The sequence below is a fragment of the Pleurodeles waltl genome, chromosome 6 (assembly GCF_031143425.1).
Source record: "Pleurodeles waltl isolate 20211129_DDA chromosome 6, aPleWal1.hap1.20221129, whole genome shotgun sequence".
NCBI classification, from domain to species: Eukaryota; Metazoa; Chordata; class Amphibia; order Caudata; family Salamandridae; genus Pleurodeles; species Pleurodeles waltl.
The window spans coordinates 1,416,908,085-1,416,922,038 of NC_090445.1; the positions used below are offsets into that span (position 1 = coordinate 1,416,908,085).

Genomic DNA, 13,954 nt, shown 5'->3' on the forward strand with positions numbered 1-13,954 from the left:
ATTACTAAGGCCTACATTTAATCTGTCATGATGGTGCTCCTATTATTCAGATAAGTATCGAAACATTGTTGACAATATATATAGACACAACTAGCATTGATTTATTGTATGTCTTTAAGGCTGTATCTCTGCAAATGCAGTTGTGGCTAAAACAGTGTACTATTTTTGTCGCACGTTTTACACCTCTGCCTCAGCACTTCCTTCACCCTCTTCACATCACTTTGCCCACAGCACACTTAAGTACTTGGTTTTGGAATTTTATTTATTGATGTATTATTATATATTCACACATTTCTTTGATTTGTATAAATTGTTTAGCATTTTGGGTTACCTTATCTACATAGGGGCCACTGTTGTTTCATAAAAATTATGGGTGGTAGTGGTAAAAACCATGAAGAGTTAGGGAGGCAGATTATGAGCCAGGAGAAAAATAAATGAATGAGTAGGTCTCAATGCTCTGTTTCTTTAATAATTTTACATCAGCAGTACATTTATATTTTGCAGAATGATGCTCATATCGGGTCACATGTTGAGCATCATCCTGCTCTGTAGAATCCTAAATTGTTTTAGGATTCCTAAATTGTCACACAAGGTGACACAAGGACAACACAAAGGATTTAGTGAGATTTACAAAACCATATGCCCCGCCTTGCAAAGAAATGTAACACAGCATAGTGGCGTGCACCCTCATTGTATTGCATTTTGTGCCGGAAGGCATTCCATGGGTGTAGCCTAGGTGTCCCTCTGCATTCACCCATGGATTTGAAACCATTCCAGATTTACAATTGTTTGTAAATCTGGGATTGCGACACATCAGTACGCCCCCCAGAGGATGGTGTAACGAATAGAAAAATCGTTTTTCTCCCCATGCATGATACATTCTGCATCACACGTGGAAAAGGAAAATGCTTCATTGGATCGTTTTTGTGCAGAAAAGTATTACTTTCTGTACAAAAACTCCTGCCCATAATGCATCCACCCTTACACAATGGTGCATCAGTGCCTGCATTAACGCTAGGCAGAATACACTGCACCATATACTCCATATTTTTCTAAATTTGCAGCATTTCACCTGTCCCCCTTCAGGCAAAGCAATGAAGCAAGTTCCCTTGCTGTGCTGCCTTGCATGAAATAATAGTAAATATGCCCACAGATGTTATATCAGAGTGGGTGTGAGCTGTAGATGGATTTGTCTTTGCTGACAGACAGGCAAGCATATTAGCTGTAAATAAAGAAACTGCAACTTTCTTAAAAAAACATTAGCAGTGATCCATTTCTATAAAAGCTTGTACTTTTTCAGTAGCTTAATGGAGTGTTGCACCATAACTGTATGGCCTAAATATCGACCTTTAGGAATAGTATGACAATAATATTGACTCCAAAATATCACCACAGTGAAGCTAACACATCTTTACTTACCTCAACAATATTTTGCTACTCGACATTATGGTCATGATATGTCTGTATCTATGTTATATTAGGTCCTACAACTGTCTAATGGCAGTAGGGGAAGTGGTAGGAGAGCCAAATGGCTGCATGGCACACATAACAAAACAATCTGATGGTCAATTTGGACACAACAAAGGGCCAATTTAGAGTTTGGCGAATGGGATACTCCATCACAAAGGGAAATATATTCAGTCTGCCATATTGCCTATAGTGCCATAGAGTATAATACTTCAGTAATACGGTGGATAGGATATGCATCACGTTTGTGACAGAGCATCCCATCCATCAAACTCTAAATCAGGCCCTATGTTTTGTTCTTACACTAGGTGCTCAACAGTCCTTTACTGGTGGTTGTGCCCCATTCATCTTAGATCTTATTGACTACTAATATTAAAACCATTTCGTTTCTTCAGCTTCCAACCTGAGTTGTTTGGTACTAATGTGTACATCAGTACTTGCAATCCATGATTTTCATATGTGAGTTGATTACATGCTCACTTCTGCCTGCTTACCCTTGCAACAGCTCCTAGGATTCTCAACAGAAGTGGGAGTAATAAAAGATTCTAGATCAGGGAAGCGGGGAATGACTTCCACCTCCTGCAGATGAAATCAACGAAAAGCAACAAAAAATAGCTGTACTGGAAGATCAGGCAAAATTCTGTATGTATGGAAATAGTAGGGGAACAAATTGATATAAAGACTCATCGAATTATGGGCCATATAAATGAGTGTGTTGACAGTATTGAGGCAAATGCAGATACCATATAGGTCAGCCTCGTTTTAGGGTGGTATGAGAATATGGAATCCTCTTAATGACGCAGTAGCTGTGCTATGCATGTTTCCATTTCAATTAGATATATAGGTAAGGGTAATACATATTGGTAATAAAGTTAATGGTAATGGTAATAAACATAATCTTGCATATGTGATACAGGTTTCATGAGCAAAGCAGTGTGAGCTCAGGTGAGGCTTGGGAGGTGTTAACTAGTGGTAAACTTGTGGTAATACTTTATTGCTATCATGAGAACAGTGATGCACTGTATATAGACTCAACCAACACGCATCCCTAGAAGTATCAACCAGGACTACTCTCCCAGATTTGCAGAAAGAGTCAGTGAGGCATTTAAAATAATATTGTGCAGAGTATACATGCCCGGAAGAAGGCTTGTTTGTTAATGATATAGGAGTCCAAACCTTATTTTATTTGCTTTCTAATACATTGCTTCATTTGCATTGTCAGTGTCAACTGCTTAAAAAGTGTTAATTAAAGTCAAATTCAAATGAGCTCCTTTCAGAAAGGGATTGCAATTGAAGTATGTCTGAGATGGTCCTCGCTGTCTGTCAGGGCGTTAACGCCCCGCCCAACCTCACTTTGAAGCAACCAAAATTTCTAAACAGATAAATACGAATCAGGGGAAGGTAAAACCGTCTGACTGGGTTCTCTGGAGCTTGACATTGCAGTGTCCCTTTCCAGTTCTACTGAGTTTAGCAGTCGTGCGTGCGTGAATATTCTAAGAGATCCTTTAATCAGCTGCTGCATCTAATTGGAAACAGGTCAGACTAACATTTCTGGACACCAGTTCAGTCCAACTCTTCGGCCAATCAGAATGGGTCTGCTGATTATAATCTCCGAGTATAGCTTTTATTCAACAGCCCATCATCTATCAAGAAGCGTGCCCATCTTCTCATGACCAAACGAAAAACTACATACGCACAGAAACAACCTTGCAAGCATCCACTTTACACTATGACCCCACGTTCAAACGTGTACTTGTGAACATGACAGATCTCACAAACGACACGTGTCATTTCTTCTATGTCGGTCAGAAACAAAAGTCACCTGCCTTACGTAGCGCACACACGGTTGGAATACTTTGCGCTCAAATATGTTTTTTGACGTTTATATATAGCGCAAACTTGGTCCAAGGGCATTAGAGCGCTTAACACGAGCAGCAGATTAAATTACACATGGTCAGATTTTTTTAAAACACGTGGAGATTAATATTATGTGATTTTCACAGAAGCACAGGATGTCAGCCCATGTCCAGGCTCAAACCTACTTACCCAATTCCAAATGAGATAGGGCCTCATCCGGAGACCCCACATTTGTCTCAGACAAACTAGTATCATTTTAGGCTATTTTGGACTTTATTAAGTGCACAGGGTTGGACAGCTGACAACTGGCCTGCTGTCATCAAGTAACAAGACTAGTCTCCTCCGTGATTACCTCAATCCCATTCCATCTGACTGACATTGTTTCAAAGAGTATGTTAAGCATCGGCTAATAATACATCCACTCCTGGCCGCACTAGGGATAACAATCACTTTATCGCCCCTACAGATAAAAGACTTCTTCTGTTCTGTTGCTTAAAGCTGCAGTATTTGTTAAAACATTGATAACGCAGTTTTGCAAATCATACAGATCTCATTCTGCAGAAAATTTAATTTAGAGTCTTTGAGAAAACCCAGCTTCGATTTGATTCCTCACATTTCAAACACATGGAAATATTTTCAGATAAGCATGTATGCCTCTGAATATAATACTCATTATTCTTACGGTTACATTTCCTACATCCTATATTGAAATAAAAGCAGTATTTTACTGCCCATTAATTATGATAAAGTTGAATATAATGGGCCGATTCACAGAGGTGTCTGGAATATTAAATTGAATTTACGTGCATAAACATCTCCATTTACGAGTGTAAAACAATTTTTGATATTCACAAAAGAAGATTTTACACCTGTAAGTGTATTTACTCATATTAAATATGCACCTGTGTACTGTAATATTATGTGTGAGCAAATCTGCTCGTAGGGGGTAGGCTGTCAGGGTTTTAGGGCATGGATACATACATGTATAATTAGGCGAACTTACACAAACCTGCAGGTTTGTGGCTATTCACAAATCTATCAAAGATACACTCCTACCCTGGATACAGCAAGAGATTTACTGCTGTGAAGAGCAGATGTATATTTCAATTCAGAATTTGGGAGAGTTGAGAAAGTGAGGATTCTCTTTGAGGGAAAGTACTTTTGCCATACAGAAACTGTTGGACATGGCCCTGTTTGCAGGGCTATCCCAAGACTTGTTGCCTTCACCCTCCTGCGTTCTGAACCCGTTTTCCTTGGCTTGTAGGACTCTGCACACTTTACCACTGCTAACCAGTATGAAAGTTATTGTGCTCCCTCCTTGAAACATCAATGAATTAACTTATACCCAATTGCCATATTTAATTTACATATAAGTCTCTAGCAAAGTGATACTATATGTACCCAGGGCCTGAAAATTAAATGCTACTAGTGGGCCTGCATCACTGATTGTGCCACCCACTTGAGTAGCCCTTATAACATGTCTCAGGCTGCCATTGCAGCCTGTGTATGCAGTGGTAAATTGCTATTTGGACCTGGCAAAAGAAAAGTTTTCTAACTCCCAAACCTTCCATTTTAGGTTGAGCATAGCAGCTCACAAGTGCTGCTTTTCTGGCGTATTGGTATGTATCTGGACTTTTATCTACATCCAGTGTACGCCCATTACTATCACTCGTTCATGGGCTTGCCTTTCCAAAATCCTTTGTTATAATTGGTAAATGCTTTACTTTTGTCCCTTGTTGGGGCGGTTTGGTTACCGCCTTGGCCATCAACACTGTTGCATGGATAATTGCACTTTTGCCGATACGTTTGACTGCAAGCAAACTTCTTTTTCCTTTTGTGGGTCTCTTTCACACTCATGCCGTGGTGCTTTGAATCTGATCGCTTATGTGAAACTGTTTTACTTTTTATTTTCAGTTTATGTGGCAAGAAAAGTCCGGTCAGGAGTTTACAACGCTAATAGCTCTAACTCGAGCAAATGCGAAACTCATTGCATTGCAAATGCTTGTTAATACATATATGTCACTCTGCAGTAGGCCCTATACAGTCCAGAAGACAGGGTGCAGTGTATTTAAAAAGCTTGACATGTACTTTTAAGGTGTACAAGTCGTGGTTGTTAAAAACTCTTACATTCATTTTTCACTAGGGCAAGGCCTACCTTTCATATACGATAACATTAGAGGTACCGTATTACATTTAATAAACTGTAACTTCCAAATGGGAACAGGTATCCATTTCATGTTTGGTGTCTGTGCAATTGTAATGAAAAATCCTATCTTATGGTAAAGTCAGATTTTGAATTACAATCTTGAAAATCCCTTATTCAGAGAGTTGGCATTTTCCTGCCTTAGCCATTTAGGGCCAGATGTAGTAAGCTGTTTGCATGATGCAAACTGCGAAAATCGCAGTTTGCGCCATGCAAACAGCCTTCTGCGATGCACATTCACAATTTGCGAGTCGGTACCGACTCGCAAATTGTGAATGCGACTCGCAAATAGGAAGGGGTGTTCCCTTCGTATTTGCGACTCGCATCGCAATGCAGAATTGCTTTGTGACCGCGAATGCGGTCGCAAAGCAATTTGCAGTTATCACCAGTGTCACACTGGTGGTAACTCATTCGCAAAAGGGAAGGGGTCCCAATGGGACCCCTTCCCCTTTGTGAATGTTGCCCAAAATGTTTTTTCAGAGCAGGCAGTGGTCCAATGGACCACTGCCTACCCTGAAAAACCGATACCAAATGGTTTCGTTATTGTTTTTATTTTGCAACTCGTTTTCCTTTAAGGAAAACGGGCTGCAAAATAAAATAAAAAACTGCTTTATTGAAAAAGCAGTCACGGACATGGAGGTCTGCTGACTTCAGCAGGCCACCATCCCTGTGAGTGCAGGGACTCGCTATGGGGTCGCAAAATGTGACCCACCTCATTAATATTTATGAAGTGGGTCTTTGCGACCCCATAGCGAGTCGCAGACGGTGTCTGAGACACTGTTCTGCATCAAAGTTTGCGATTCTGAAATTGCGAGTCGCACCGACTCGCAATTTCAGAATCACAAATTCTGGCCTTGCTACATCTGGCCCTTAGTGCCTGTAGCCTGTCACTGGGTCACATGACTGGGTGTCGTTGGCAGTTGTACTTTCCGTATTCTTTTAGACAGCCACACACAATAGAGGGCTTAGGTGTGCCTGGATGGGTCATCACTGGCAGGATCTGAGGGCGGAGCTGGGCAATGCCCGACTTACACTTGAATAGACTGTCTCCTGCCTCCACACAAAGGGCTTCATACTCCCTGTAGTTAGTTTGGAGCCAGGGCAGGGAAAGCAGGAAACCTGTGCACTTCAAAGGGAAACCTCTAGAGGCTTCTCCAATATTAGAGGAGGCACGTGGTTTAAATATTGGACCTCAGACACCAACTCCTCAGTATACTTCTTGACCTGTGGAGACTCTACCAGGAAGAAAGACTGCCGTGCTGCTTATAGGACAGTCACTCTGCTGGACTGCTGCTCTGCTGCACTCTTGCCTTGGTAGATGGCTGCCTTACTAGACTGCTGCCCATCTCCCTGAGTCAGAGGAGGTTGGACCTGCACATGCTCCTTGAAGTCACTTCGAGAGTGACTCAAAGGGCTAGTCTGCTGGCCTCCAGTTGAAAGCCACAGGGACATAACAGGCTCCCAAACACCTGCACCACCACCCAAATCCAGGTAAAACAAGCCCCTGACACTCAAATGGTGCTCCTCAGGGCCTGGTTCACTTCAGAGAGGCTGAAGTGAGGAATTTGTGCTCTCTGTGAGCCTGAATGGGCCCATTGGTGCCAAAACCTTGTCACTCTCAGAGTACGCCGATGCAAAGTTCCATCAGCACTACTCTTCACGCTGCAGCATTGACTGCTCTCAAGGAGCACCACTGCGAAGCTCCAGTCCTCCCGCTCATGATGACAACAGGGTCTTTGCACTACAGTGACAATCAACTACAACACCAGGCCTGCTTTTCACGCTATATCAATGACCCTACAAGACACTTCTCTTCCCCTCGCGGCCCGCTCCACCACAAACAGGACTTTTTGTGCAGGACAGAGAAGTTGTCCCTGTATCCGACCCGTGCTCCATTGCAGTTAGCTTGAACTTGTGAGTATCTCCATGTCTCACACGACCATATAGACACGATTCCTCTATTTTGACTCAAGTCTATGAAATTGCATATCTCTGGTTCTACTGATTGGATTTTTGTCATTTTGGCCTGTTTTATTTATTAAATTTGCCTCTATTTTTCTAAAGTCGTGTGTGTATTGTTTTTCACTTTGTTAATGTTTAAAGTGCTGCATAAATACTTTACACATCGTTCCTAAATTAAGTCTGACTGCTCTTTGCCAAAGTACCAAAGGGCTGAGCGATGGTTAATTTGTTGTTAGTTTGTGCCTCACAATGACAAGGATGGTAGTTGCTGCTTGCGTAGGTTTTCACCACCCTCAACCAGTAACCTAATTTTGCACAGAAACCAAAACTTTAGGCAACACATTTACGCTTCAACAAATGTAAAAATAAATTTGTACAAGCCAAAATACTTTTGTAAGAAGTAACTTGATTCAAACAAAATTCGTTTCTATTCAATGAAAGTTTAGTTACTTCCCATGAGTACTCTTGGAATTCGATGTGAGTCCTAAAAATCTCTGAAATGTATTTTACACAGGTGTAAGCTGACAGTGATGTATCCTTTTTCTTAAATGGTAAAGCCTTTCTGAGAAGAGATTAGTAAATGTGGCACTCCGCTTCTTATGCGAACACACTCAACTCCATTAGAGACCTAACCTGCATTTTCCTTAGATGTTTTACAGGTGACAGTACCCCTACCATGAAATATGACATCACACATGGCATCATCAGTAACATTCCTCTTAGTATCGATGTTCGCTTTTAATAAGGCTGAAGCTCATCAATGTTTTGAGCACCGGTGAGACCTTAAAATAGCTGTTCGTCAGAGATGGACTGTGGCCTATAGGGCAATCAGTGGCAGAAGAGCTGGTCTGACATGCCAGTGTGTGGGCCCGATTTTTGGCTGTTCGTGGGCCTGATTTATGGTCCGGTGGGCTGGATGCCTTGCTGTTGATACTATTCTGATGCTATCACTTACATTGCCTGCAGCTAGCATGAATGCTTGCAGTCTTCCATACCTTCCAAAACACCTCTACAGTGTATCTGTAAAAGTTCAAAGCTCTCCTGATTTGTAAATGCGGGGAGCCTTTTTAGCTATCTAATTCACCAATGGGGTCATTTTTATTTTGGTGAACGGGTCTATTTTCTGCCTCAGCCAGCTCCGTTTTTTGTTGGTAATTATTATAAAAGGACATATAGGGTGCAAATGCTGAGGACTGGCCTTTTACAGAGCATCTTTATTAATCACAGAAATGGATGGATGCGGACCGACCCGGTAAAATGATTAAAGTAAATCTCAGTGATTGAAGTTGTCAGGATGGAAGAGCATAGAGATGGTAGTTACAGGGGTTCTCTTCATTTGTTTGACGTGGTTATGGCTGTGAACAGTATTATATTGGAAATGGTTTATCTCTAGCTCAAGAAATGAAGATGCTTTAAGACACACACACACACAGGCACTACTAAAGTGGTACTTTTCCATAAATCAGAATGATGCGTGGGTTTTTGAAATCTTATGTACTGGGTCAGTGTGCGATGCTTTGCACTATTAAATAGATGTTGCCATATAACCTCACTACAACTTTCAGCAGCACTTGCAAATCATTCTAATAAGACTGCGGAATTGATTGACTCATAGTCTCACATCTCCCTGTCATCTTAATCCACTGCACCAAATGCATTATGAATAGAGGAACTTCTATTAATGCAATGTTAACTGAAATAGCTTTTTCAACTGACATAGAGAGCTTAGGGTCAGATTTAAGATTTTGTATCAGGGTTGCACCATTTATGTTACGCAGCCTGACACAAAAGCCATGTTGAAATTTACCAAGCCATGCAAGTCAATATCTGCCTTTCTTTACAAGGCTTTGCATGGGTTTTATCCCAAAAGGCCAAGGCTGGTGTAATAAGGAGGCATATTTTTATTTCTCCTTGTTGCATTCTGCAGCGCACATGCAAAGAGTAATAAGCCTCTAAGAGTAGTTGTTGTGCAGAAGGGCATCGCTTCCTGCTCAAAAATCCGTTCTGACCACAACATAGACACCCTTGCATCATGGGAAAAGGTGCCTGTTTGGTGGTACGCATCCTGACATGCACCAGTGCTAAGAGAGAGCAGAACTGTGCAAAATCTTAGTAGATATGGCACATTTCTGCTCTTTCCCTTTGATACAGAGCAGCACAACAGCTTCCCTTGCTGCTTTGCATTGCATCACAGTTTAGTAAATTTGGTCCTTAAAGTTGGGTAGAGAAGGGACTCTGTCCTATACATGACAGAGTACCCTGTCTCTTATGCCCTCAGTCCACCAGCTCTATTTTCAGTTGGGCAGACCATCATCTTTCTGAGAGTGGTGCCTCCACTTGATCTGCCATCAGAAAACGTATCTAATGGAGTAGGGGCTGTTTGAGTTGTTGCATTAAATCATTTGGCCTTAGAGCAGACAGTCTGATGGCCATTTTTATTATCAATTACAAAGAATACAGTACTGGCCACCACACCATGGGAGCAAACTCTCATGAAGTTGGTGGCCATTAGGTTATTGTTTTTCATAACCAAACTCCCACTATGGGGGTTTGTTTATGAAAAACAAAAACATTTGGTGTGCTGCTGATTAAAAGACAGTGGCAGCACACCAAACTTCTAGTGCCTTCAGAGAAGCTGGTGTGACTGCTGCCATGGGCGTAACAAAGGTCTCTGCAGCCACTGCGGTGTGGGATGGCCCAGGAGCTTCACAGGGCCTTCCTCAGCACAGCTCCTGGCCTGAGTAAATCCAGAGGGTGCCCCCCTTCATCTTCTGTGCATGTGGGCCTCTTCCATTGTCGTTATGCCACTGGCTGCTCTTCCAGTGAAGGTACAGAAATCACCGCAGGCATGCAGTTTTTTGGCCAGGGTAGCAGTGGCGATAACCTCTGCCACCCTGACAGCACCTGGTTCACCTGACAGGGTTTAAATCAGGCCCATAGTTTGTAAGATCCTATAACTGTACATATAATCACCAACTGAAAATATCAATTAAATGTATCAATCTCAAAATATCAATTTAATGTATCAAAAGCCACACTAATATGTGACGTACGACAACTGCTTAAATCAGTGTGCATGAGAACATGAATGAACGTATTCATGAATAAAAGTGGCACACATTACAGTCTAGATAAAATACATCATTAGGGGTAAACAGCTAAATTCCGATACCTGTTGCAAAACTTTGCACAAGGATCGGAAATACGAGTTGTGCAGTAATCATCCCTTTGATGCAGCTGTCCTCTGAGAAATTCTTACAGCTAAAATTAGTGGGGGAAGGCCTGTAAAAAAGTTAAAACATGGATAATTTGCTCTGTAAAATACAGATTCTACATGTTATGCATCAGTTTTTTTACGCTACGTTACGTAATGTTATGTTAAATATAACTTAAACGTTGGAATCTCTGAATTGGAGTCTGTACCACACACAATAAATACATCACACTGGGGAAATTGTTTTTACGTTGTTTGGTAAATACCCCACCTTTTTTAACCAATTGATAATGAGGGCCTAAGTTGTTTGAGAATAGGTGGTGAGCTGTAAGACTGTGATTATGGACCCTGCATGGTGTCAGTGGGGCGTTAGTAAAACATTTTTCATGCCATAGCTTTATATAAGAACAACAAAATAGAATAATAAAACATGATAAGATATAACTAATATAACATTATATAAATGGTAGGGGAAAATTCTACAGGTATGGTAAAAGTACAGCATTCCACCAGTGATGGCTACCAGATAATAGCACTACTAGTGGTAGCAGTAACTACTACAAATAAAATGAGTAGTGCCATATACACATGGCACCCAAACTGGTAACTATTTGGCTGACGATGTAACAATCTCAGACCCACACCATGGCTCTTCCCTCCGGCATAGCGGAAAGCAGCACACTCACAAATAAATGAAACCACGTCTTCATATTGTGCCCCTAAATTTCAGTCACAAAGATATTGCAGTATTGCAGGTAATATTACAAAATGTATACCAGATTTAAACATATTTTCATAAATTATATCTAGGACACAGTATTTACATCAGACGATATTTTTGTTAATGAGATTCTGATATACAACTGACTCAACAAGAGCAGGTCTTAATTTATGATAGGTTACCTTAATCTACTGTCTCTCAGAAAATAAAGATGCTCATTGATATTGTAGTGAATTGTGGCGAAAGGGTTATTTTTCTACAGATTCTTAATTGTGAATATATTTGTACATAGTTAAGGTGACTATTTCATACTTTACCTCAACATTTTTTGAATTGGTACTGTTAAATGAGGTAAGTTATTGTGTCACTGCATCTTTGTTGCATAAATAATGATATTAAAAAGGCTAAATAATTGTTGGATACATAGAAGAACGGCTTCCAGCAATGAAGTAGGTTTATAATAATTTAATTGACAAGTCGAATATTAAGTGTCCCTCAGCGACCAGCATCTCGGAAGCCAAGACACCAACTGGCTTTTCCTATAAGGCTGTCACCGACAAAAAACAACATTCCAAACCACTTCCAAGCAGAGTCATGGTTACACTGCGCTCGTGCTCACCCCCAGAGCCATGGTTACACTGTGCTCGTGCTCACCACATAGTAGAAGCCATATAAAGGAAACTTACAAAACACAACAATAACCTAACTAAACTATTGCTACACATACATTAAAGACTAAAACAGTCTCAGGAAAGTATGTGAACAGAGTAACTCAGCAGTCAAGGTGCTATATTTTTATTCATGATCATATATCTTTCACATGTTAAAGCCCAAATGAATGTTCAAACTGAGCCATTGAGCCAAAGTAGCTTTCTTATGTTGTATGCATTACCGGGATCAGCCAAGTCTTGGAGGAGTGTGACTTGTGTCTATGTGTTAGTGATTCATGCCTTCCAGACATAAACCTTAGATGTGTAGCAATTTTACATTATGAATTTGTATTGACAGCTGTTTGTCTTTTTCAAATGCGCTTTAGGTTTCCAGTGGTCTGGTTGTTCAGATAATATTGCCTATGGTGTGGCCTTCTCACAGTCCTTCGTTGATGTGCGGGAGAGAAGCAAAGGTGCAGCATCTAGCCGGGCACTCATGAATCTTCACAACAATGAAGCTGGACGGAAGGTAATGGACCTGCAAGCATGTTTTTTGTAGGTTTGACAGTAGGTCATAACTAAGTGAACACCATGGGAGAAACCTCAGGATAGGATCTGTCAATAGGGTAAAGAAAAACATTCAACCTGCAGTGCAACAGACAGGGACTCTATACATATACAAATTATGAAGAAATATCTAAATTACTACTGAAGAAGACACATATGCCTCTTATGCTTACCTAGGAAACATGAATGGTAAAGATCTGGATTAAACTGGAGCTTTCTCAAATGCAGGTATGGGATAATGTATGGTGTAGCAAAGCCAACAGCGCGGGTAGACTGTTAACAAGGAGAGATCTTCCCTGCATTCAGAGAGAGAGCAAACAGAAGCCTTGGTCCCAAAACGATAAAAAAACATCTAAACTACGATGGGAAATGAGCAAGAGGCAAGGAAAGTGCTGAAACACTGTGGGGACTAGGGATTATAATAGAAGGAAGGATACCTAAATTCCTGTATATCTCTTACATACTTCCGAATGTTAGTACAGACAATAAAGCTGAAAAATTAGATAGCATTCACTCATAGGGGTGAGAATAATCATTCAGATGTTCAGTGACAATGAGATGCTCATCGCACAAAAGGATCCACTTGTTTATTATTATTTTTTTTTGTTAATAGTTTCCAGAAAATGCCAGTCACTGTATCATGCAATAGCATATCCGAATTATACACCAAATCAAACATCTAATATAAAGTAATGCCCAAATGACTTTCTGTATTGTGTTGAGAAGAAGGGCTAGGCATTTACCACATCCACATTCTATGAGCTGATTAATGTAAGGCCGCTTTACATAAAGCTCAATCTGTCATTCTTTCAGCTCAATTGTCCTGGTATCTGTCTCATATACTACACATTCACATTAATTGTTTTTATTGTGAAACATCATTTTGTACACCTTTCATCTATTCCTCCACTAATTCTTCTTATTCTCATTCAAAGAACCAATGAATAATTTCTTCTCAATGTTTCATGTTTTCTGGGCTAATATGTTTTTTTCTTGAAATTGTTTCTTATGTTACAACTGCTGAATAAGATCGCTCTATTCTTTGGCTTTCAGTATAATTATTTGAGAGATTGATTATTCTGAAGAGCTTTGCCCATCTTTCATTGCCTCTGACACATTGATGTGTCCAAGAAAGCATATTTTCCCCAGATTCAGTACATTTCCAAAATATGTTGATAACTAATAATTTATGCAGGGGCTTTTTGGGGTGAGACACGGTAAACTTGCAGCCAGATTATACTGCTGGAGCCAAGATGCCATGTCAGTGTAACTCCTGCTATGCATCTTATGATTTTCTTTAGCCATGGTATATT

At 40.6% G+C, this 13,954-nt stretch overlaps 1 protein-coding gene across 1 annotated transcript in view; it reads left to right on the plus strand.

The window, feature by feature from the left end:
• The window catches only part of LOC138300900 (protein Wnt-4), a 166,207-nt gene that overhangs the window by 136,512 nt on the left and 15,741 nt on the right, over nt 1-13,954 (plus strand). Inside the window, exon 4 of the mRNA XM_069240761.1 lies at nt 12,461-12,603. Within this exon, the coding sequence (XP_069096862.1) occupies nt 12,461-12,603 (143 nt within the window). The remainder of the gene's footprint in view (nt 1-12,460; nt 12,604-13,954) is intronic.